Raw genomic sequence first — 25,677 nt, forward strand, 5'->3', positions numbered from 1 at the left:
GCGTGCATCACACTTTATTAAGCAAGAAGGCGGGCAGCATCCCTTCAATCGCCATACACAGCGTCGTCGTTGCTGTCGCTGTGGGCGGATGACGAGAGCTCTTCGCGGGGCGTGCACACCGGGCAGAGCCGTTGCATGTCGTCCCAGCACGACCGGCAGTACAGGGCCTTGCAGTCTGGTGTGGGGCACACGTAGGAATCCGGCGTCTCCATTGCCTGGCACACCACACAGCGCTGACGCATGAAGCGGTGCAGGAGAGGGCACCGGCGATACAGAGCCTCCACCAGGTAGTGGGGCTGTTGGAAGATGAGGTGGATTGGTTAATGCCAAGTGGGCTGAGCAGAAAGGGTTGTCAGGGGCACTGGGCAGCTCTTAATGTATGAAGTCCCAAGGCCTGACAATGCTATATTGGAGGAAGCTGGGGTAGACAAGAAGAGCCCTCGAGGGCGATATTGAGATAAATCGAAAGAGTCTTCTTCTCCATGATGGGCTGCGGAGCCTGGCGTGCCCAAACTTACTCCCAAGGATGACCCACAACAATTCTGTACACCTGTGGAGCGGCTTAATTTGGTACTTAGGCTTAGAAGGGAGGAGGGCACAATTTACACCTTACTGGGCTGGAGAGATGGTTCCGTGGTTAAGAACCCTGACTGCTCTTCCAGAGGACCCAGGTTTGAATCCCAGCACCCACATAGCTAACAACTGCCTGTCACTTGAGTTCCAGGGAACTGGATGATCTTCTGGCCTCCCTGGACACCAGCCACCCATGAGGACACAGACATATGCATAGGCAAAACACCCATACACATTAAATAAGTGCAAATTTTAATTAAGTCTTTTTTAAAAAATCTCTCCGGGTGGTGGTGGTGCACACCTTTAATCCCAGTACTTGGGAGGCAGAGGCAGGTGGATTTCTGAGTTTGAGGCCAGCCTGGTCTACAGAGTGAGTTCCAGGACAGCCAGGGCTACACAGAGAAACCCTGTCTCGAAAAACAAACAAACAAACAAAAAACTCAACCCCCCCCCAAAAAAAATCTCAGAAAGATGGTGTAACTTTCCTAAGTCAGATCTGAGTCAAACCTGGCAGGAACCAAGTCCCAAGCTTTGTGGCCATTCCACAGTCTCACTTTCCGAATACCCTCTTCATACAGTTGCCAGGAATTCTTAAGAGCAGAGCTGGGCTTGCCCTTCGAGCGCTCAGAGGTCTGTTTCTTCCCAGCCTTGCTCTGCCTCCTTGGCTCCTGCCACACTTTGCATTTCCCTTAGCTTGCCCTTTGACCTTGGCATCCACTTTGATCTCTGAGTTTGTTTTTTTTTCACACACTGTTCCTTCAGCTTAGAACACATACCCCCCTATTTCATCTAGCCATTCGAGTTCAGTCTACTTCAGGACCAGGTCAAGGGATCCCAGCCTGCTGATGTTCATGTGTGCCGTGGGGTATGTGTGGCAGTCAGGGGACAGCTTGTGGGGAGTCCTCTCCTTCTACCAGGAGGATGGAACTCGGGTCATCAGGCTTGGTGGTGTGTGTGTGTGTGTGTGTGTGTGTCTGTGTGTGTACCAGCATCAATGAAGTAAAACCCAGGCATTGTAACAACTGAACAAATGAATTGGTTAACACCATCTTACAGAGAAGAGAAAGCAAGACCTGGCAGTTGAGTAGGGTCACACAGCTGCCATACCATGGCAGGGATGAAGCTGGACTCAAACCAAGTCTTCTCTGGCAGCCAACCACCATACCACTCTTCCAACTCTGCAGAATGGCCTCACAGACCTGTCTACACTCTGTTCTTCCAAGGGGGAAAAAGATACAGTGAGGACCCCTGGCTCCTTCAGCTTCAGGATGTGTGGACTCAACCGCAGTTCCGGTTCTGTGTCTTCCAAAGACTGCATGTTCCCTCCTGAAGTCCCACTGACCCCTGGCCACCTGCCTCCTCTCCATTTCCCAGAACCACCTTGGGCTTGTCTGTGTGCTCTTTCTTATGGGGTCATTGCTGCCCTACAAACAGACCACCCAATCTCACATCTCCTTTCTGCCACTTCCTAAAGTCCCATGTATGTCTGCAGCTGGGTTGAGTATTGAGTTTCAAAGACAGATGCAGCCCTGACCTACCCTGTATCTGCCAGACCCACTCAGCTCCACTGGGCCTGGGACACTGAGGGTGCTGGGTGTCCTGAAAAGGGTGTCCCTTCTCGGAGAGTCTGCAGACCCTGTGGAGAGCTGGCAGGCTTGCTAGAGACTGGACTTACTGGAGCCTTCTGCTGATTTGCCCTCCGAACAATGGCGGCCCTCCTCAGTTTAGTGAAAGCTGATCTCTTCTTCAGGAACTCATTGTAGAAGAACAGAGCCCGCTTCTTCTCTCGCTGAGGGGTTGGGTGGGAAGCAAGAGGAGCCAGCGATAGTGATTAGAGCAGGGGAGGACACTGTAGGGTAGTGGGGAGTTGTGCGATTGCATGCTCAGGGGTAGAGCTGTCTGCCGGTTCACCTTGGGGAAATAGAAGGCTGCGATGACTCTCCGGAGTCGGTAGCCAAAGGCCTGAGCTAGGCAGAGACACACAAGCAGGAGGGTTGGCAGTGAGGCCTTGAAGTAATCCCTGGCATTCAGGCTAATGGGTTGGGGCAGGCAGGCTGGGGGAGAAGGCAGACGACCATTAGCAATCTGGTCAGTACCAGCTGAGGGCAGCCTTAAGTTGATCTCCCTACCCTGGAGGTACAGGGTGGACTTCCAGTTTGACTCCCCTGCCTCTTCTCCATCTTGCAAAGCTTCTCTGTAAATACCATAGCTACTTATGATCTGCCCTCTCCCCGCCCCCCTCGCCCATCACCACCTCTGGAGGCTGCTTGATTTCAATTTCATTGTGGCAGAAAGGTCTGCTGGACAAGGAGGAGGCAAGACCTCAAAGCTCTGGTAACCATTTTTCTCTGATCCAAGCTCGCCTGGGCTCTGATCTCAAGCACTCCACTTGCAAAGTCCAGTCTTCAACTCCACCCTATTCCGACGTACCCTAGCCCTCTACTCCACAGATCCCAGCCTTTAGCATTGCTCACGCATGTTGTTTGTTTCCACATCTGTACTCGAGGAGGTGTTCAGAGCGCCGATGGTTTTACGAAGAAGCTTGGCGAGTATGGAATCTCCCTCGACTTTTATCTCCAGCTTGTGACTGCCTGGCCAGGGTGGAGAAAGGGATTCCCGTAAGAGCTGGAACTATAGAGGACAGAGGGAAAGGATGCAGAAAAGGAAGGAAGAGGTATGGGAGGCAGGAGGGGGTTGGCCCCAGGCTCTGGGCCCAGGCTCACTTCGAAAGGAATACTGCACGAAAGAGTGCTGGCGGATGGTGTCAAAGACAGAGTAGAGTGCCCAGTCGATCGCGCACAGCACCAGGAGCAGCAGCACAATAGGCAGAGTCTCTAGGAGCTCTCTTATCTGTAGGGAGCCCGAGGAGGCAGAGTTGGGTACCCTCTGCCCTGGTTTGGAGCTTGGAGTGTTCTCTGCCCTTTGCCCTCCACCCTCAGAGTCCCAAGAGCAAGTTGCTCCCCCCCCAACCCCCATCCTCAGACCCACTGCCCCCTCCAGTCTTACCACATAGCGCATTTCCCAGGCCTGGATAGTAGCTTTGAAAGGGAAGATAACCGTTTTCCTTTCTGCCTTGCGGAGTGGCAACAGACTCTGTTTGCCCTGAAAAAAGTGAAGAGGGCTTGCTGCTCTACTCAAAGGTCCCAGGTTCAGTTCCCAGCACCCACATCACACATCACGCATAGAGACCCATACAAAAACATTTTAAATATCATTATAGATAAAGATACTAAGAGCCCTCATTCTCCACATGGGGCACAATAAGGTGTCCTCTGGCAGGCAGAGTTGAGTTCCCTCACCAGCTTCTTCCTGCGTGCATCAATCTGACAGAAGTAGGTGCTGATGTAGATGTTGTCAAAGCGGATGTCCCAGTTGTAGTGGTCCATGTAGGAGAAGGCTCTGTGAGGGAAAGGCAGGGCTGTCTCCATCTTCCTGCATCAGTGTCTCCCCATTCACACCCAGCCACCGGCTTCTGTTAGACACAGTCATCACATCAACCGGCATTCACAGAGCATCCCTGTCTCTGAAGCCTGGGACAGGTGACCCGGGCATGAAGGAAGCAGGCTCCACCCTGCCTCTGGTTGTTCATAGATATCCACCCATGCGATTGCTGAGACCCGACAGAGAAAGGGAGGGCGTGGCCAGTCTGTAAGTTAGGGGTGGACATTTGTCTTGCAGGAAGAATGAAATAGATGCATGGAGTCAGGAAACCCTCCAAATTGCAGGAATCACTCAGAACTATGGCTCCCATATTCATTTTATTTATTTGGCTTGCCTTGAACTTGTAGACATCTGCCTGTCTCTGCCTCTTGAGTGCCGAGACTAAAGGAGATCTCCACCATGCCCTCCAGCTTTATCTGCTCTACACCTCAAACAAAATTCAGATCCAGACACCTCCCATTTTCCAGCACTCCCTGCCCTTCCTGACTTCCCTTGAGCTGTGTGTGTGTGGAGACATATGTGTACATATGTGAGTATTCTCTGTGTAGCTCCCAAAGTCCCGAAAAATACTTGCTTCCTAAGGAAAAATTCTAATTGTGAAAACGTGTTAAAATTTCAAAAATATGTTAAACTGCAAACTATGAAACATAAATCCCACTTATGAAGAACAATGCCACTGGGAGTCTTCAGGAAATGCAACAATAGACTGGGGCGCCCCCTTGTGGAGAGACCTACCACTGCAGTGTTGGGTTTTCTGTGCTGGAGACATCCCTTCCCCCCAGCTCTGTCCTGTTTCTGAGTGATCTCACCCAGGTTGAAAGCCTGGCAGCGACTTTAGACTCTCCCTTCCCTCTCCAGGCTTGGCTTTCAGAACAGCTGCGTCTTTCCACTTCCTTCCATTTTGGGCTATCTTCCTGCCCTGCCTTACTCTGTCCTCATTCCCTAACCTCTGACCTAGCCTGGTCTCTGTGCCTGTGGCTCCACCCCACCCCTTTACCCACCCACCCCCACCCCCATCCTCATCCATCTTGTGGTCACCTTCCTGTTGAGGGCCTTCCTGCAGAGCTTTCCAGACTCTAGCCAAGCCACCCTCAGTTCAGCCCTCCACCCAGCCACTGGCCTGTAAACTGCAGATGCGGAGGTCCTTGCTCAGGACACCACACATCCTTCCTTGACCACAGATCCTACCTTCAGCCTTCTGCAGGGCTTAGCTATGGCCACCCCTATGAAACCTCCAAGTCTTCCATGCCTGTCCTCACAGCCAGTCCATACTGTGGCCCTCGGGTCATCTGTGTTTTCTGAGTGTCTTTTTCACCATCTCAACTAGGAGAGGAGTGTCTCCAAGGTAGCAATATGGCTTGTTCACCTTTGTCCTTCCACGGGGCCCTGGCTACCTAATCATTCACTTGGAGCCACTCTAGCCTGAAGAACAGGGACAGGCAGCAAGGGTCCCTATGGCTGCGCTCATTCATCTGCTCAGCCCCGACACGACACTGGAGGGTGGAGGAGAAGAGGAGAAGGTCCAGAAGTCAGGGGGAGAACCTGTGCCCAGTGAGGGCCAGGACAGCCCCAGGTGGACACCCGGCTGGGTAGGGTTGTGGACTTTGTTCTAAATGGAAGGAAAGAAGTTGCCAACACAGCAGGCAAGAGAGAATGAAAGCAAGACTAGGTGATAAAAATGGCACACAAAGTCAGAGCCAAGGGGAATAAGAAGGGCAAGGGGAAAAAAAGTCTACAGTCAGAGCTAAATGTGTGTGTGTGGCGGGGGAAGCCAGCGTTAGGATGGGTGCCGGAGGAGGCAGGAAAATGAAGATGGTTGCCTTTTTTAAGACAGTGGGAACATGGGTAATACCTCTTCTTACAAAATTTCCATATGCCCATTAGCGGTGAAAACAGGCAAATCAGAGTCAGATTCCAAATTAGGGGTATCTGGTCCTGCATCTCTTACACCAGAACTCTGCCCTGGGGTGGAGGAAGGGGCAGCAGGTGGGGCCGGTGACTCACGAATGGAAGACCAGCAGGAACGTGCAGGACAGAAGCACGTGCAGCAGCCCCATAGCCCACTGCAGATAGGTCTCCTGCTGGCGAACATAGTCCCGCACCTCGGTGCCCATGTGCTCCCAGTTCGTGGTGTTGAGACCCACCATTGAAGACTGCTTCTCTTCCTGGGAAGGGAACATGTGCAAACAGCCTGCTCCGCTCTCGCTGCACACCACCAGCCTCTTGATGACACATTTCCACTGGCACCCTACATATGTCCTCGATTCTCCCAGGACCGCCAGGAGCTCACCCTTCACTTGCCCACCCGTCTCTGTGACAATCTTGCTTCCCTGCACCCACATTAATTGACACCATCTCATGCCTGGCTATCCATCCACCCCGCAAGCCAGACGTGTCCATTCCTTCCCCAGGCTGGCGTGATCCGTCGGGTTAGTCACCTCTCACTCCTGCTTCACAGTCAGACGCCTCTTCCCTGGGCCTCTCTCTTGTCCTCTCTCCTGTCTTGATTCCGGCTTAGATGTCTTCCTTCCTCCCCTCCTCCTCCCCATCTGCACTCCTCCCACTTCCCCACCTCAACCTCCTACCTTAAGGTTAATATTGGCTGAAAATTCTCCAGACAGTCCATGGATAGACTGGTTGACCGAGTCATAGGTTTGCCCAAAGTTGCCTTCCACGGGGATGCGTTTGTAACACCAGATCTCTATCACTGGTGGACAGTGGGACCAAGTCAGGGCTCTTCATCCAGGCAGTATCCCAGGCCTGGCTACCCTCCCTTGAGCCTCTTCATCTAGGAGTTTCTGCCCTTGACTTTCCATGGCACCCACTCCTGCCTCCTCGACTAACCCTGGGTTCTCCCACACAGCAACATGGCCTGGCGCTTCATTCCCATTTTTACATCTGTCCTTAACCATACCAAATACTAATCATGGTATCCAGCATTTCTAGAGCAGTTCCTCTGGGTACCACTTCTGTTAGGACTTGGCATGCATCAGCCCATTAAGTTTCAAAACCCTTACGGGGATGAGAACTATTATTATCCTGGACTTTCCAGTGGAGAGATGGGGTGCAGAGCTTAGCCGGAGCCCTCTTCACTACAGAGCCGTCAGTAGGGAGTGAACTTATGTACCCAGGGCACCTACACTCTACACCTGCCTCTGCTCCTCCTGCCTTATACCTATCGTGGTCCCCGAGGATTCACCTCCTTTAATCCAGGGGTCCCTCCCCCACCATCCTGCTAACCCTTGGCAATGTTACAGAGGAACTTGAACTTCATTGGCACACAGATCATGTTGTTGAAGAGTGGGAGGTGGATGCGTCGCATGCAGTTTTTATGCTTTTTATCAAACCAGCGGTAGCAGCTGAGTATGGCCTTATTTACTACATCTATAGCAAAAGAAGACAGAAGTGTCTGGGGTTCCCATGCTTTGACCTAGAACCTGGCCCCAAAGTCTGCCCACCCCTGCCCTGCTCAGGAATACTCCTCACGGATGCAGCGTAGCCTGGTCCTCAGCTCATACACCATCTGTGTGGACAGGTAGGGTCGGACGCGGGAGGTTCCGAACATCTCTGTGCTTTCTCTGTTCTTGTCCCAGTCCTCAGATGAGTAGCCAGCATCACTCTTCACCTGTTCATCCATCTCTTCAAAGGAGGTAGAGACGTTCTGAATCTCTTTATTCAATGAATCTTTGCTGCCCTGGGGTCAGGAAGGTGAGAGGGAGCAGAGAGGGGGAAAAAAAAGACTGCTTCCCAATTTGTCTACCGGCAATGCTCTTACCCACACCTACAGGGGTCTAGGCCTGAGACAAAGCCTCCTGCCAGTTCCCCACAGCTCATATGCTCGGTAGCCTTTCCATACTCCTCAGACCCTCAGCTTTTCCTTGGGTCTCTCTCTTCCTCCATCCTTATTGCTCAGTGGTTCCCATAACTGTGAATGTTGCCCTTTAATGCTAATCTCCCACAGCCCCATGGCCTCCTCATCTCCAACATTCCCACCCACCCCACCACCACCACCATCAGCCAGTAGCCCCAAATATTCCATTTTCTGATCCTCTGGACTCCAAAAGTCAATATTCCCAATTTCCTAACATTCTCATTCAGCTGAGCAAGTCCTGCCCATGTGGGTATCTGGAAATATGCAAGTATGTCTGTCCCTATGGTATGTTGACCTCCTGGTTTTTCAACACCCCAAGATCAGGAAAGGCTCTGCAATGTCTGGGGATAGTGATACAAAATATAATAGGAGTTCCCTGCGAGGACCATATATCCAGGGCCATGTTCCCAGTCCAACCCAACTCAGTCCTGGGGATAGGGACTATACAGGATGCTGACCACCATGCCCTTGAACACTGCCCGCAGAGGGGCTGTGGAGACTCGCCAGGCGGATCGGGTGTTGTTGATCTGCAGCTCCACAGTGCAGCCCAGGGATGCTATCACCTCGTTGATGTTGGACCTTAGATTGGCCGCCGGCCCTAGCAGAAGAGGCCCAGTAGGTCAGCTTTCTGCAGAGTCAATCCCCTCTTAGAGCCACCCTAGAACCTTCTTTGCATGCAGATCACCTGCTAGACATTAGGCCACCTTCTGGGCCTCCATAATGATAGCAAGTCTATGGGAGATCTTGTTCAATCCTTGTCTTTCAGACAAAATAAATGAAGGAGGCCAAAATGTGGAAAGACACTCTTTGAGAAATGCAGCAGGTTGGAACACACACACACACACACACACACACACACACACACTTTTTTCCTCTTTCAGCAACATGACCCCCACACACACATTGGATGGTCTGCTCAGGGTCACTGCTTTGGCATCACCAACTGGCACTTTGGGGCAGCCACTCCTCACCACTGTAGATAGCAGCCAAAGCATATCCCATGACAAAGAGTCTGCCTTCTTTGCCCAGCATCTTGGGTACCAACAGGAGACTGGCACAGCGGATGTGAGGGGAGGTGCCCCAGCCGATGGCCCCCAAGCCTATTGGGAAATCCAGAACATGGGAGATGAAGTAAGGAAACAGCCTTGAATGCCATTTATCAGGCGTCCACCTGCCTCAGCCTTCTCCTGGATCTATTCTGCCCTTATCTCCATTTACACCTGCTCAGATAGATTTCTCAGGCTCCACTCATTCATTTATTCATTCATCTACCAGCCATTTATAGAGCACAGCTGTGTGTCTGTCTCAGCAAGGTCCTGGGGAGATGGTGAGGGATGGATAGAAAAGTCATGGCCACTCGTGAGTGTGCCTGTGAGTGTGAGTGGGTGCCGGGCTGGATGCATATTTATGTTAGGTGGTGAGGGAGCAGAGCAGGCAAAGTGGACGCGTTGATAAAATGGGCACTGGTGGACAAGGTGGTCAGAGGAGCAGTCAGCAGTGCCCTCCCTGGACATTTCCCGTGCAAGTCCTTAGCCTTCCCATGTGGTCGCCCTTAATCATGTGTGTGTGGTTACAGCATGTGGTCTCTGCATGGAGACAGCGAGCTCCATGAAGCTCATAATCCACAGAGAAAGACAGACATGTAAACAGATGACTACCACAGGACAGACGTGCTCAATGTACCAGGGAGGGGCTTATGCAGAGGGCTGCGGAGCCAAGGAGGGCGTGGGTATTTCTGCAGGGAGGGGTGGGGCTGGGAAGGCTGGACAAAGGAGATGATGTGTCAGCTGGGCCTGGGAGATGAGTAACTGTTGTTGGGAGACACAGATGGCAGTCCAGGACAAAGGAACAACATGAGCTAGTCAGGGTACAAGACGATCCCCTTGGAGATGGAGTCTCTGCCTAATGATGGCCAGAGCAAACCCCAAATACTTAGACTCCCACCATTTGCACTGTCCTCCCACAGTCCCCATGATCACTCGCTGGGACCAGAGCTTACTGTTGCAGTGCTGGGGTCCTGCACAGGGAAAGCCCGGTGAGCTTTACCCCAGGCTCCTGGACTGAGGCTTCCCTTGTTTAATTCTTATTTTACTTCATGTGGATGAGTGGTTTTGCCTGTATGTGCACCATGCACACTCATCCCATGGAGGCCAGAAGAGGGTTTCAGATCCTAGACTAGAGTAATAGCTGTAAGCTGCTCAGTGTGGGTGCTGGGAATAGAACCCAGGTCCTCTGGACGAACAGCCAGTGTTCTTAACCACTGAGCCATCTTTGCAGTGCTGTGGACAGAAACTTTCTAACTGGTCTTCATACTTCCTCCCTCACTGCCTTCCACTTCAGTGGCCACAATGATCTTATAAAAGCATAACTCGGATCACAGCCCTTCCCTTTTTCAATCTGTCTTCCTCTTACACTTAGTGGATAGGCTCCAAACCATTAGATGTGCTTGATAGACCCTGGTGATCGGCCCCTCCCACTTTCTCTGGTGATCCCAGGCCACTGAGTCTTTTGCCCATAAGTCCACAGGGCCCTGGCCAATGCCTGTTTCCCACCAGGTCTTCAAGTTGCTGTTACCCTGTGCCCTGTCAGCTGCACTCCTCCCCCATGGCTCCAGCTAGACATACAGGTTTGTGGCAGACCCTGGATGCCACCCAGCAGTTTTTTTTTCCTTCTGCCTTCTCACTTGTTAACACAACTTGGATTTTGTTCAAGGACAATAGCCTGGTTCTGCCCTGGCCCCTGGGGGTTGAGTCTGGTTTTGCCTAAACCAATCTATGCATTACAGGGCAGAGAAAGAAACTTGTTCTGTAGTCTTGGCCTTCTGGAAGCCAAATACTGAAGCTGAGACAATAGCTGACCGACAGACAGACAGACAGATCACTGTCTTATGTCCCAGGAGCTTCACACAAAGGGAAAAGCTAGTCTTTTACTTTACCCAGCCAGTGTGTAGCCTGGGAGGAGGGCTGGACATTATAGTCATCAAGACTAAGTAGGTAAATAATTGGAAGTAGAGAGATCTGGGTCTGGTGTCACATGTCTATCACCTCAATTACTCAAGAGGCTGAGGCAGGCGGATAGAAAAGTCTGAAGAGTGTGCCCACAGTCAGCCTGATCAACTCCACGAGACTCTGTCAAAAAGTGAAAAGGACTAGGAATGTAGCCCAGCTGATAGAGCGCTTGCCTGACATTCATGATGCCCTGGGTTTGATCCCTAGCACCAAAACCAAACTAACCCAACCCCAAACCTAGGTGTCATGGTGGTATATGTCATGGTGATATATGTCATGGTGGTATATGTCATGGTGGTATATGTCATGGTGGTATATGCCTTTAATATTAGCACTAAGTAGAGGCAGGAGAAACAAAAGTTCAGGGCCGTCCTCAGTCTGAGCTATATGAGACCCTACCCAGAAAAGGAGAAGGGGAGAAAGGACAGAGGGTGGGAGGAGGAAGAGGAAGAGGGCTGGGTATGGTGGTATATGCCTTTAAAACCAGAATTTGGGAGGCAAGCAGATCAAATCTCTGTGGGTTCAAAGCCCCCTTGGTTTACATAGTTGGTTCCAGGATGGTCGCAGCTACAAGAGCAATCATTTAACTAATGAAAAAATAAACCAGAAATGTGAATGTTCTGGAAGTGAAGGGTAACATTTTGTGTCGGCAGGCACAGGAGGACAGTCATAGGACGGGACATCACAGGTCAAGTCCAGACCATCTAGGGCCTGTCACAGGGAGGGACCCTGCCTTGTTCCTCATGGGCTAGATTTCAGCAGAGCTGTAAGAGCTGGCCAGGTTGCTCCGGGCCCTGTCCTGTGTAGATCCCAGAGTGCGCAACTTCTCTCTAGGGGAGAGGGCGACTATGAGGTACACAGCAAGTCCTGAAGGCAGCGGGCCTGAGGCTCTCCATCCACAAGGGCAGCCTGCCGGGGCTTGGGGTGGATGCACATCTCAAAGGAGGAGCCTACAGTTGGCTCACAGAAGCTATAGGACCCATCTGAGTCCCCCCAAAAGAACCTGCCATGCCAAGGGCACTGGTGAAGGATTATAACGGCATTGGTGTCTTAAGACTTTGGCCCCCTCCCCATCATAAAAAACAAACCAAAACAAAACGAAAACAAAGGTTTTTATCCTTTCCCCTCTAATTCTTCCTCTCCCTTTCGGACATCGGAAGACACAGAAGGGAAGCCTGTAACTCTAGCACTTGCAAGGTGAGAGCAAGGAGAAGCACGAGTTTCAATCCTAGCTGAGGCTACCTGAGACCTTGTTTAGGTGGGGAAAGGATACAGGGTGCTGTGGTGGGCTGAGTGGAGGTGGGGAGGAGAGGCCAGAGGGAGTGGTGTAGCTACTGATAAACTGCCCTTGCTCCAGTAAATAACTTCCTACCCATGTTTGCTCAAGGAATTCTAATTAAACACAGAATGAAGCCGTGCAAAGCGGAGGAGGACTTATTGGGAAGAAAGGTTTCACGGGTGGGGGTGGGGCAGGGGGAGGGGAGTGTGTGGTAGTGCACGCCTTTACTCCCAGCACTCAGAGGGCAGAGGCAGGTGGATCTCTGTTAGTTCCAGGGCAGCCTGGTCTACAGGGTGAATACCAGGACAGCCAGGGCTACACAGAAGAACCCTGCTTGGAAAAGCAAAAAAAAAAAAAAAGGGAGGGGACAGGGACTAAATTCATTATATGCATATATGATGAAACTATCAGAGACTGCTTCAAAACAAGGTAGGAGGAAAAGAGGGGAGAAAGGAGTGGAAGAGAAGCCACACCCCCTTTTCACTGCAGGACCCAGGGCTAAGGGGCAGACAAGGTGGGGGCAGATTGGAGCAGCGAGGAGAGGTGACATTTTAGAAGCATGGGAGCCTGAAGTCCTGATGTGGAGTAGACATGACCCTTTAACCCCTTCAAATAAGGCCTAACTCGTCAGCACACCTGGGACTTGTACACATGTGAGGTTAGGTCGTCCCCAGGACAGAAGTCAGACAAGAAAACAGTCTTCTGTAGTCTCGACCTCATGGCCAAAGACTCTGTGTGTTCAATAGGCTAGTGACATTGACTCCATGCCCCTGGGTTCGGACAGATTTAGGGAAGGTATCAGTTACTGTAAAGAGAGGTGTGAAATGCCTCCTAGAAAGTTTTCCTGGTTTCTGAACAGGGGCAGGAGAGACATGTTTCTTCTCTGGTCTTTGAGAATAATGCACAGAGATGTGCTAGGTGGAGTTGTGGTAGGTATTTTGTAACCTAAAAACCTCTAGCCAGGGCCATTCCTTGGCAACCCAGACTGACATGGAACATACTGTGTAGGCAGGAAATCTTGAATTCATGACAATCCTCCTGCTTAGCCTTATAAATTTGGGGGTTGTAGGTGTGAGCCACCATACCCAAATACATCTGATTTGTTTGTTTGTTTGTTTGTTTGTTTTTGTTTGTTTTTCCAGACAGGGTTTCTCTGTGTAGCTCTGGCTGTCCTGGAACTCACTCTGTAGACGTGACTGGCCTCGAACTCAAAATCCACCTGCCCTCTGCCTCCCAAGTGCTGGGATTAAAGGCATGTGCCACCACGCCCGGCTGTCTTCTTTTCTTTCTTTTTTTAAAAAATATTTATTTATTTTTTATTAGATATTTTCTTTATATACATATCAAATGCTATCCCGAAAGTTCCCTATACCCTCCCCCCCCCCCCGCCCTGCTCCCCTACCCACTCACTCCTGCTTCTTGGCCCTGGCATTCCCCTGTACTGGGGCATATAAAGTTTGCAATACCCAGGGGCCTCTCTTCCCTGTGATGGCTGACTAGGCCATCTTCTGCTACAAATGCAGCTAGAGATATGTGCTCTGGGGGTGCTGGTTAGTAATGTGTAAGAGGAGGCTAAAGCTATGGCCTTTAGGGCACAGAAGGAGCAAGCTCTCATTTCCCCCAGGTCCCCTAACACCCAGCTTTTACCCATTACTAACTTGCCAAGCAGTATAACGCCACCACCTTCTGCTCCTCATAAATGTTCATGGGATTCACCAAGAGCTGAAAGAGACCTGAAGGAACAACGTGAAGCCAAAAGTCAGTGGACAGCTCCAGCCCTGCCCCAACCCTGCCCTTCAGCTTCCATACTTGCCTATGGCCAGGAGCCCACCAGTGCCTGCTCCTAGCAGGAAAGCAGTTACTGGAAACTCCCCTGGCTGTCGCCACAGGAACCGGATCCAGGAAACTGGAAGACTCCAGAGGAGCAGCCCCTGTATGACTGAATTGGGGACAGTTCAGCTCATAGCCTCTTCTAGCTGAGTGAGGTTCACTAAGGTTAATACTTTATTCTTATTTATGAGTGTATGTGTGCCTGAGTTTATGTACATAATGTTTATGCTGGTGGTCAAAGGGTGTTGGATCCCCTGGAGCTACAGTCACAGGCAGTAGTATGCTTCTTGATGTGGGTGTTGGATCAGGTCCTCTGGGAGAGCAGTAAATGTTTTTAACCATTGAGCCATCTCTCCAGCCCTCAAAGTTTGGGGGTCTTGAAATACTTCCCATCCAAATTATTTACTTAGTTTATGTATATGAGTGCTCTGTCTGCATGTGTGCTCAGAGAGGGCATAAGATTTCATTATATAGGGTGGTGAGCCGCCGTGGGGGTGCTGGGAGCTGAGCTCAGGACCTCTGGAAATGCAGTTAGTGCTCTTAACCACTGAGCCATCTCTCCAGCCCCAGGCGCTGAGATTCTGAGAGGCTCAGACACTGGGGAATCCTGGTGGTGGGGGCGTGAAGCACGCTAGAAAGAGGGATGCCGAGGAGTAAGGCCAGAGTGGAGGAGGAGAGAAGAGGGCTGAACTGAGAGAGGATGGGAGGTGGATGGCCCCATAGCAGAGGAGAGAGGAAAGAGGAGCCTGGGGGATGCTGGAACGAGGCTGGCATCTGAGGGCTGCTCACTGGTGTGGGGCCGTTTCCTTTGTTGCTCCCGTGCTTGGTCCCGACGCTTTGTAAGGTCCAGCAGCCTATTCTTGAGAACCTCTTTTATCCTGGAAATCTTTTCAAAGATCCCTAGGCTGTGAAGTGTTGATGAGAGGAACGCCATGCCGCCCCTGTCTTTTGCTTCACATACAGCCCACGACTGGCCTGTGTCCTTCAACTCCTCAGCTCCGGGAGCCCTCAGAACAACTGGGTAGTGGGTTCTGAGACACGCCCATGGTACAAGCCTTCAGAACCTTAGAACAGAATGAAGAACTCCAGGTCCATAGAACCTGAAGACTCTCCAGGCCTTTCCTGGAGACACACTGGCCTTGGGTCCCAGCAGCCATAGTCAACGCTGATGTTTTGACCATGGAGGAGGGGTCCAGCACGGCACGGGCCGTGGTCCGTAGTACCTGTGGCTTTACCGTGGGTTTGTCCTTGGCCACCGCCTTTGGGCTCCTAGAGCTTCTAGGGGAAGGACACAGCCCCTTTGGCTGCCTGGTGACCACCGTCACTTTGGCTGCCTTCCTGAGCTTGGGCATGGGGTTCTCCCGGCAGGTCCGCGTCTCTGTGCTCTTGCTGCTTCCACAGGCCTTCTCCAGTGAGCCTGGGAGCAGGGCGGGGTCGGCTTGGGGTAGGGAGGGAAGTATTATAAAAGCCCCTGTTAAGGATTAACGGGGGCCCTGGTCTGTAACTGAGCTGTCTCCGCAGAGCAGAGCCGGTTGCTGCTACTGGTAGCTTCCTTTGGGCTGGTGCTACAAGGGCCTTGTGCGAACACCCTGCAGAACTTCACCCGGGCAAGTGAAGCTGTGGCTTGTGGGGCAGAGCTGGCCCTGAACCAGACGGCTGAAATGCTGGAGCGGGCCAAGCAGCCCCTTATCAGTAAGGCCCACCTCAGCCTAACCATTGGCTCCCATCCTGCAGGGCTTGTGCTTAGTTGCTTTCTGCTGGAATTGTGTCCTACCCTAAGAGTGGCTGGACCTGGAAAGCCACTTTCTAGTCCAGCTAAATCCTCTTCCCCTTGCCCTCCAGCCTCCTCCTCTACCTGGTCATTTTCACAGCCCAGCACCCAGGCTCCCTGATGGCTCTGATAGCCCCCTTTTATTCCCTCCCCGCCACCCAAGGAAATGGTGAGACTCTCAGCTCCTGCAGGACGACGCCTATAGCAATGTTGCCCTTTGTCCTTCAGGTGCTCTGTCTAAGATTAAAGCTATTGCCCAGAAGGCCAAAGTGGTGGGTGACCGGATACGCAAGTTCTTCCGGTCCATTATAGATGCCGTGAAACACATAGGTAGGTGTGTTGCATGTTTGGTTTGGGAGGTCAAAATGCCCCCAATCTTATTATCCTAAGTGCCTTTCCAGGACTGCTCAGGTCTCACTCCACACAGCATATCTGACCCCTGACCAGTTCTGTGTGTGTGTGTGTGTGTGTGTGTGTGTGTGTGTGGTGGTGGTGGTGGTGGTCGTGGTGGTGGTGGTGTTTGTGTTACTGAAGTCACTGAAAAAGGCTGGTCTAAATTATATAGAATGGCCCTCGGGGAGGGGGGGTTGTCCAGCACAGCACGGGCTGTGGTCTGAAGTACCTGTGGCTTTACCCTGGGTTTGTCCTTGGCCACAGCCAGGTGCCTGCAGAATGTGTGGTATTGGCTCCTTCATATTGGTGATATGTGCAACTCCGAGCTGGGCAACCCTTACTCAAAATGCACACAGGTGTTTGATGATGCCAAGATCCACTGTATGAAGGTCGTTTCGGGATTCCCTCACCTGTGTTATGCGCTCTTGCCCTACAAACTGCTGGTCTGTGGACTTGCCAGCTGTGAGAGAGCCGGGGCTCCCCTGCAGGGGAGGGGGAGGGGATGTGAGACTGTAGGATCGGTCAGAGGGTGGGCACAGGGGATATCCTACAAGAGGTGTTGAGTGTGGGGCTCATAAGGATTCTGGGGTCAGGGAGGGAAAGATGGGAAGTAAGGAAGGACCAATGCTAAGAAAGCAGAGTAGAGAAAGGCCCAAAACTGTTAGCACCTGTAGAGAAAGGCAGAAAGTCCAGACGGTCCCTTGAGAAGTAGTTTCCCTAGGGGTGGGCAGGCGGGCTGGCTCCTCCTGACCCTCAGCTCCCCTGCCTCTCAGTGGTCCAGAAATTCTGTGTCTTGCCTTCCTACCTCGAATTTTTCCTGCGAACGGTCATCCGCACTCGTGAGTGACACCCCAACCCCGACCTCCTTCTGCCAGTGTTCGCCTCGTCTTACTGCGGCCACTGGCGCTGAAGTCTCCCAGTCCATCCATAGTGGGAATGCAAGAGCAGGATGGGACTTTGCAGGGTCACCCAGACTAATGTCTAAGTTGATCTGATTGAGAAACTGAGGCCCAGTGGGTGGAGGAGGAGCCTCATTAAAGCCAGACTCCAGAGCAGAATCCAGGAGGAGCAGGGCCTCCCCGCTGGAGCATAGGTCACGTGGGCTGGGAGGAACCAGAGCGTAGGTCGTGGCTCACTCGTGATGAAGTAGGAGCCTTAGGCCAAGTCTAGTGCTGTGTGTCTGGAAGCTGTCACTGTTTTCTAGAGTAGGTCTGGGCCCCGGGAGCTCTAGCTTGTGAGTCCTGCAACGGCAGAGCCTGGACAGCCCCCACTCCGTGCCCTCTGTCTTCCTAACAACTGTCTCGGCTCCTGTCCCCTCTGACCTCACCGGTCCCAGCCGTGATGAAACTGCTTGGCAAGCTACGTCGAGAGTTTGAGTTCAACATGACAGCCACCCACTACTTCTCTGTGGACCTCAATTCCTCTCGGAGCCTGTCCCAGGTGGCTTTGGACCTGCAGGAGGCTGTCAGCATGAAGTTGTACACTGCCAGGGAGGCGCTGTCTTTGATGGGCTACACCATGCCTCTGCTTATTGGATTTCTCTACATCCAGTGAGGGTCAACCAAGGGCGAGATGGGCTGTGGGGCTGACCATCCATGGCATCTTGGGGGGTGGGGAGAGGAGGGGAACTGGCAGGAAAGCATAGCCTGGGGTACCTGGAGGTCTGGGAAGGAAAGCCAAGGAATCTCATATGTGCTTCTCCTCAGAGCCCTGTGTTACCGGTACTATTATCTGAACTCCGACAAATTCGACAATGTCTATATTACCAGGCGCTTCCTAGACATGGAGGCAGTACGCTCCCTTGCAGGGATGCCTACGGTGCTGCCTCTCAGTTCTCATGAGGCCAAACACTACATCCAGCCAGGTGAGGATGCTGAGGACAGAAAGGAAGAACTCTGGAGCAGCCCGGGCCTCCCTCAACCCCGTATATCTCTGACTGTTTTGGAGCATACAGGGGCCAGAGGGAAGAGAGATGGCTTCATTCTGAGATGGAGACACAGGGAACAACATGGCACAGTGATGTGAGGTTGGGAAGGCTTTTTGAGGTGAAGGCAGGAGGGGTGGACATCCTAATATGGAAAGGAAGACTGCCTAGGAGGTAGGAGGCAGGCAAGACCACAGAGGATCCAGGGATGAGATACTGAGCCCAGGCAGAGCTGCAAGGTTTTCCATGTAACCATCAAGCTCCGTCCCCAGAAGAGTGCTCTTCTGGGGGAGCAATTAAATTAAGCTGAACTTGATACGAGCAGGCACCTCCCAAGAGCTGGGATACATGGGCAGGAGAATCGGGGAACACACTTCTGACTACCTCCTCCTTCAGACTCCATGTTCCTGAGCCAGCGGGAACAGATGTTTTATACCTTGGAGATCTTTAACCTCACCCGCCATCTCCTCATCATGCTCCTCCTGGTCTTTCTGGACTATGGCGTCTTCTGGCTACTTGATCTGGCCCGGTACCACCTCCAGGGCGAGATTGTAGCCCGCAGTAAGTGCCCATCCCATCCCGTGTCCACTCATGCCATGCATTCTCTTCATCCCTGGCTCCTTCCTTCTCCTGGGGGAATCTCTGAAGATTCATGTCACTGCCATCCACTCTTCCAACCTCTGCCTCCCATCTGGGTCAAGGATAGAGCATAACAGCATAGCTAGAGGCACAAGCTCTAAGTTGAACTAGTCTGGGTTCAAATCCCAGCCCTGTCCTTTGTCAGAATGTGAATTTAAGTAATTTGCTTGGGAGCCGGAGCTGGAGCCCCAACACAATTCAGTACCCTGATTCAGCCCCAGCACACACATCCACATACAAAGGACAAATTGCTTAACCTCCCAGAGCTTCAGTTCGCTCATCTGAGCAATGGAGCAATGGCTGCCGACTGGGTTACTGTAAGGAGTCAGACTATTTTTGTTTAGCACCTTCATGACCAATTCACATCATCCTCTAACTTCCACACATGTGCTGTGGTACATATGCCCCCTTAGCCATACACACACACACATACACACACACACAAACATGCACATACATACAAACATGCACACACACAAACATGCGCACACACAAACATGCACATACACACATGCACACACATGCTCAAATGTGCACACACATATACACATGCACACAAGCATACGCATATGCACACACAAATGCACACATGCACAAGCACACACACATATACACGTGCATACATACATGTATACACACATACACACATGCTCGAACACACGCACATGCACACACATATGCATGCACATGCATTAATAACAAGTGAACAAACAAACAAACAAACAAGGAAAATGGAAACTCAGTAAAAAAGTAAAGCACACCTGTAAGCCTGAGAGTGTGGTCCTGACCTGTAAGTCCAGGCTTGGAGGCTGGGGCACCTGTAAGCCTGAGAGTGTGGTCCTGACCTGTAAGCCCAGGCTTGGAGGCTGGGGCACCTGTAAGCCTGAGAGTGTGGCCCTGACCTGTAAGCCCAGGCTTGGAGGCTGGGGCACCTGTAAGCCTGAGAGTGTGGTCCTGACCTGTAAGCCCAGGCTTGGAGGCTGGGGCACCTGTAAGCCTGAGAGTGTGGCCCTGACCTGTAAGCCCAGGCTTGGAGGCTGGGACAGGACAGCAGGATTGAGTGCCGAGGTTGCATAGTGAGACCCTGTCTTTAAAACCAAAGGAAAACATTGTCCCTGTTCAGCCAACATTTCAATGGTTCTGGGATGGTCATAAAGATTATAGCAGGCAGGGCAGTGGTGGCGCACGCCTTTAATCCCAGCACTTGAGAGGCAGAGGCAGGTGGATTTCTGAGTTCGAGGCCAGCCTAGTCTACAGAGTGAGTTCCAGGACAGCCAGGAAAAACCAAAAAAAAAAAAAAAAAAAGTTTATAGCAGTGTCTGCTAGCTGGATTGTAGTGTTAGGAAGGAGGCCAGACCTCAGGGTACCTTGAGAGATCAGAGATGAAGGTGTGGGTTATGCCTAGGATCTGCCTGGCTCTACTTTCCAGGCAGAGATTAGGCCATTATCTTGAGTGTCTCTCATAGTATCTTTGTGCCAGGCCCTGTGGTAGTGTCTATATCGGTGGAAGGGTCCGGCTACTCAGGGAATATTTACCGTGACCTGGCGTCAGCGTTTGATGTTATGCAACAAGGCAACGTCAGTGTATTGTCGCCGCGCTGCACCCTGCACCCCTCAGAACCGGATGCTAAGGGTTACATCGTTATTGGTATCTACCTCACTCAGAGTGAAGAGGGGAGGAGGAGAGCACGTGGAGCAGGAGTGTGGCTAGTGCCTTGGGTAGTGCTCACTGTGCATGTGCTGTGCTCCCAGGTACCATGTACGGTCTGTGCTTCTTCGTCACTCTGTTTGGCAGCTATGTCAGCAGGCTGCGGCGTGCTATCTGTGCCTCCTATTACCCCAGCAGGGAACAGGTGAGGAGGCCCTGATGCTAAGTTGGTGGCTGGCTGTCTTGGCTTTGAGGATATTGAAGTCCCTGGCAGCTCCAGTCTTTAGTCCTCTACCAAAGCCTACAGCAAAGACTGGGCCTTTGGGTGGAGCTGGGAGGAACCATATCCTTTGAGCGGGGGTGGGGGGCTGAGGCCTGTCAGTGCTTCCAAAGCTTTGCAAAAACCATAGCAGCAGGGCAGTGTGATCCACTTGGGTGTACCATATGATGGTTGCTGTGCAGGGACTCCACGATGAAGGACGGAGTCTGGTTAGGCTGCCAGACAGCTATTTAAATTATTATTATTGACTTTTATTTTATGTGCATTGGTGTTTCGTCTGCATGTGTAACTGTGTAAGGTTGTCAGGATTCCTGGAACTGGAGTTACAGTTGTGAGCTGCCATGTGGGTGTTGCGAATGGAACCCGGATCCTCTGGAAGAGTAGCCAGTGCTCTTAAGTCCTGAGCCACTGCTCCAGCCTCCCACCCCCACCTCCAGACAGGCGTTTAAAGGGGATTCTTTTACTTTTTAAAGTTTTATTTAGGTATATCTTTTTTTTTTTTTCCTGAGTGAGTGTATTCCACGTGTTTGTGGATGCTCACAGAGGCCAGAGGTGTTGGATCCCCTAGAACTGGAGTCACAGCCTGTTGTGAGCTGACTAATGTGGGTTCTGGGGGAACTGGGGGTCACTTGTCGCCCCCCACCTTCCCAAACCCAGGAAAGGATCACCTACCTTTACAACATGCTTCTGAGCCATCGGACCAACATAACGGCGACAGTGCAGCGAGCAGTGAGGCGACGGTCAGCTGACCAAGGCCAAATGAATATCCTCCAGGTGCTGGCCATCCGGTGAGCCTGGTGTGCTTTCCTACAGTCCCAGGGGGGCAATAGACAGAACAAGAGCCAGAGGTCCCAGTAGGTGGTTGTGCCTCCCAAGGACAAGATTCTTGGTTGAGAAGGTATCTAATCCATAACTTTCATATCCTGGAGGGAAAAATAAGGACCAGAGGGTTTTTTTGTTTGTTTGTTTTAAGATTTATTTATTTATATGAATACATTGTAGTTGTCTTCAGACACACCAGAAGAGGGCATTGGATCCCACTGCAGATGGTTGTGAGCCACCATGTAGTTGCTGGGAATTGAACTCAGGACTTCTGGAAGAGCAGTCAGTGCTCTTAACTGCTGAGCCATCTCTCCAGCCCAGGAGCAGAGTTTTATTTTCAAAAAATGTTTGTTTCTATCTAATGTGAATGGGTGTTGGGTGCATGCACCATGCGCATGTGGTGCTGACAGAGGCCATAAGAAGGCCTCAGATCCCTTTGGACTAGAGTTACAGATGAACCAATATCCTGGAGATTGGAGCTGGATCTTCTGAAAGAGCAGGCAGTGCTCTCCACTGGGTGGGCCATCTTTCCAGTCCTGAGGATAAGATGTCTCTTTAAAGATTTACTTACGTGCACGAGTGTTTTGCCTGCATGGATACTGTGTGTACCAAACACATGTCTGGTACTTGTAGAGATCAGAAGAAGATATGGGATCCCCTAAAAGGAGTTATGGATGACTGTGAGCCATCATGGAGGTGCTGGGAACCAAACCCAGGTCCTCTGCTAGAGCAACAAAGGATTTTAACCACTGAGCCATTTCTCCAGCCCTAAAGAGCTAACGGTTCTTGAGAGTGAGGAGTGAAGGAAATGGGGGAGAGGCCAGCAATGGAGAAACAGTTGCTAGAGTCAGAAAGATGGTGGTTAGGGCACTGGAAGGCCTCCTTCTCCATTGGCAGTTGGTGTGGGTTTGGGAAAGGCTAAGCTTGACATCTGTTACCTTTCTTCTAAGGTTGCCTTTTCTAAGGCCATTGCTTGGCCCGTTTTCGCTGCAGCAGTCTTACTGCATGGGCTGTGGGGAGCCTGAAGACAAAGGGGGCATGGAGAACTTTGTGTCCTGCAGTACCCCAGGCTGCAGAGGTGAGTACCCCCATCCCTCTTGGTACTTGCACATGATGATCAACCATGGTTCTTCCTTTATGGAATTTTCCTATACCTTTATATGTCTGTACCCTTCAATTTCTACACATCTTCTCATTTACATAGAACTATTACTATGCACCTTCTCATTTACATAGCTCTATTACAATGCATCTTCTCATTTACATAGTTCTATTACTATGTGTCTTCTCATTTACATAGTTCTATTACTATGTGTCTTCTCATTTACATAACAGCCTTCCTTTAGCCCCTTTCCCCTATAATGTCCTTGATCCCCCCCCCCCTTGCACAATTTCCTAGTGGGCATACTTGATAAGGATGGTCTTTTCAGGGCTGGGCTGGGGGGGTGGGGGGCAAGGCCAAACACTAGGGAGCACAAGGTGTGAGGGGTTAGCTCAAGCCTCCTTCCCTCCTGGTCTCCTCTAGGTCTCTACTGCCCTACCTGTTTCCGTCTCCTAAACAACACCTGTTCTGTGTGTTCTGCTCCACTCTCCAACCAGGGGCACCTGGACCTGGAGCTGTGAGTCTCTCAGGGATGGGGGAGGGGCGCTGCAGTATGTGGGGGCAGCGGGAATAATGGCCTTCTTCCAGGATATCTGTAGGTCATTGAGACAGTAGGCTTTTGCAGGGACTCCAGTGATGAGGAGAGTCCTCAGCTGTGGCTGGCTGCAGCTCGAAGAAAGGCCCCCGAGCAGGAGCTGAAACTTCGACAACAGCTTCAGGAAGCACTGGGCACGAACCTTTCAGACAAGTCCACCTCCAAGCCCGAGCGAGCAGGAAACAGGTGGGAATGGTACCTGTTTTGTCACATCTGCACAGGCTAGTGTCTGCCTCAATGCAGGGACAGAGACAGGGACAGGGACAGGAGATAGGGCAGAGGAGACTGAGTTTCCCCCAAAGCCTGCCCCCTTGCCTGAGTAGCTTACAGTGTGTGTAGTGGGGAGAGGTGTTTCAAACTCCCCATCCCCCCTCAAAAAAGAAAAAAGAAACTTCACAGAGCAGGGTGTGGAGTGGCACTCGGAAGACACTTCCAGCACTAGGAAGGCAGAGACAGGCAAATCTCTGTGAGTTCAAGGCCAGCCAAGCTACACAGAGAAAGCCTGTCTGGGGAAGGGGGTGGGGTGGGTACAAAACAAACAAAACCCCAACCAATCTGTAAACAAAAAAGACTTCACTGAAAAGGAGAGAAATGAGCTGGGGTTCGGGGCAGCCTGGGGTTTGTTAGGCACAGGCTAAGGGAGGCGAGGAAGCAGAGACCTTTGAGTTTGGAGAATGTAAAACATTTAGGAGGGTAAATAAAGCCCAAGGGTGTGTGTGCTTGTGCTGGGTGTGAGACCTCGCTGTGAGAGGCAGGGTGGGAAGGACTGGGGGGGGGGGGAGGCTCCCCTGGCCTCGGGAGGATCTTAGCTGGCTAAGGGATGCATGCATTCACTTTTATCTCTTTTCTGTTTTGAGGCGCGGTCTCAATGGGTAGACCAGGCTGTCCTGGAATTCTGTGTAGACCAGGCTGTCCTTGAATTCCAAGAGGGATCTACCTGCTTTTACTGCCTCAGTGCTGGGATTAAAGGTGGGGAGGGCCATTCCTGGCCTTGGCCTCAAATGTTTAGCAGTCCTTCCTGTTTGGGATTACAGTAAATGCTGGGACTACAGATAAACCACTGTGTCTGCTTCTCTTTTCCTTAGCCCTCTTCCTTTTTCCTCTTCTTCCTCCTCCCTTGTGGGTTCTAACCTTGCACATGCAAGATATGGCTTTTTTATTTTTTATCTTTTTTTTTTTTTTTAAGACAGGGTCTCACTAAGAAGACCTGATTTGCCTGGAATTCCATTCTATGTAGATCAGGCTGGCCTTGAACTCAGAGAGATAGGTATCTGCTTTAGCCGAATGCTGAGATTAAAGGTGTGTTTACTCTTATCATCAGGCCATTCTCTCTCTCTCTCTCTCTCTCTCTCTCACACACACACACACACACACACAGCCTAAATTCTTTTTGTTTATTTATTGTTTGTTGAAATCAGATTTTTCTATGTAGCCAAGAATGGCTCAAAACTCCTTCCCTAAGGCTGGGATTAGCTGGGTGTTTCACACCCTGCTCAAGCTGGTGGTCTTCAAAGTTAAGTGTGTGTCTGTTGGGGGGGGGGAGGGGAGAGCCAGTTTAGTCTATACAGTGAGTTCCTGATCAGTAAGGTCTACATAGTGAGATCCTGGCTTAACAATCAGAGAAGTCTGAGGCTACTTAGTGAGTTCCATGCAAACCAGATCATTTTGGCAAGACCAGAAAAGATAAAAGGAAGGAAAGAGGCTAAAGAGGCAGCTGTGAGGTAAGAGCACTTGATAGCCAGACAGTGGTGGCACACGCCTTTAATCCCAGCATTTGATTTAGGGGTAAGAGGCAGGTGGATAGATATCCAGGCCAGCCTGGTCTACAGAGTTGAGTTCCAGGACAGCCAGATATACACAGAGAAACCCTGTCTCAAAAAAAACAAACAAAACAAAACCACTTGGGCTACTTTCAGGCTCAGTTCCCAGCGCCCACATTGCAGCTAACTAGTATCTCTAATTCCAGGGGATCCAACACCTTCCTCTGGACTTTGTGGCCACTGGACATGCATACAGAACTCACACATATAAACAAGCAAAGCATTCATAAAGATAATGAATATTCAAGGACAGAGATGGCATCATGGCTAATCTTGCTATTCTTCCGAAGAATCCGTCCTAGCGCTCATGTTAAGGGGTGAGGGACTCATGAGCTGCAGGCGGGATCTTGTGTGACTTCTGAACAAGCACCCACACGTGTGGCAGATACTGACATAGACATCCACATACAATTAAAAGCCTTAAAGTAAGGAGAAATGGGAAATTGAATCTATTACTGGGAGCTACTGGAATAGGCTAAGGAGGCGGAAAGAGGGGGACAGGGGCAGAACCTGAGGCAAGAGGCTCAAGAGAGCAGGAGAGCTTAGCCCATGAAAGGCAAACCATGAGCAAGCTGGGACCAACAATCCATCCAGAGCCGGGGGACCAGACAACTGGTATGTATGGCTTGTGGGAACATTTTTCATGGTTTCAGGATGGCTAAAACTAGATCACAAAGCACC

The 25,677-nt window shown here is 51.3% G+C and overlaps 2 protein-coding genes across 14 annotated transcripts in view; one reads left to right on the forward strand and one right to left on the reverse strand.

The window, feature by feature from the left end:
- Dcst1 (DC-STAMP domain containing 1) lies at positions 1 to 15,035 on the reverse strand. The gene is made up of 16 exons (NM_029974.2): positions 14,792 to 15,035; positions 13,986 to 14,111; positions 13,831 to 13,905; positions 8,857 to 8,985; positions 8,344 to 8,483; positions 7,501 to 7,708; positions 7,255 to 7,398; positions 6,600 to 6,721; positions 6,019 to 6,179; positions 3,873 to 3,972; positions 3,580 to 3,675; positions 3,297 to 3,423; positions 3,048 to 3,164; positions 2,485 to 2,627; positions 2,249 to 2,362; positions 1 to 296 (listed from the first exon to the last, which is right to left on the reverse strand). The coding sequence occupies exons 1-16, from the start codon at positions 14,934 to 14,936 to the stop codon at positions 45 to 47; spliced, it is 2,199 nt and encodes a 732-aa protein (NP_084250.1). The 5' UTR covers positions 14,937 to 15,035; the 3' UTR covers positions 1 to 44.
- Positions 199 to 25,677, forward strand: part of Dcst2 (DC-STAMP domain containing 2) — a 27,227-nt gene continuing 1,748 nt past the window's right edge. The window contains exons 1-16 of one of the 13 annotated variants that reach the window (XM_017319850.2): positions 15,064 to 15,214; positions 15,371 to 15,413; positions 15,524 to 15,694; positions 16,002 to 16,103; positions 16,431 to 16,628; positions 16,940 to 17,005; positions 17,503 to 17,716; positions 17,873 to 18,030; positions 18,487 to 18,651; positions 20,210 to 20,377; positions 20,482 to 20,582; positions 21,315 to 21,445; positions 22,430 to 22,557; positions 23,005 to 23,098; positions 23,207 to 23,362; positions 25,143 to 25,313. In XM_017319850.2, coding sequence (XP_017175339.1) covers positions 15,182 to 15,214; positions 15,371 to 15,413; positions 15,524 to 15,694; positions 16,002 to 16,103; positions 16,431 to 16,628; positions 16,940 to 17,005; positions 17,503 to 17,716; positions 17,873 to 18,030; positions 18,487 to 18,651; positions 20,210 to 20,377; positions 20,482 to 20,582; positions 21,315 to 21,445; positions 22,430 to 22,557; positions 23,005 to 23,098; positions 23,207 to 23,362; positions 25,143 to 25,313 — 2,099 coding nt within the window. In that variant the 5' untranslated portion in view covers positions 15,064 to 15,181. The other 12 variants (XM_017319855.1, XM_017319854.2, XM_011240348.3 and 9 more) reach the window with 12 other exon arrangements.

The sequence above is a fragment of the Mus musculus genome, chromosome 3 (assembly GCF_000001635.26).
Source record: "Mus musculus strain C57BL/6J chromosome 3, GRCm38.p6 C57BL/6J".
NCBI lineage: Eukaryota > Metazoa > Chordata > Mammalia > Rodentia > Muridae > Mus > Mus musculus.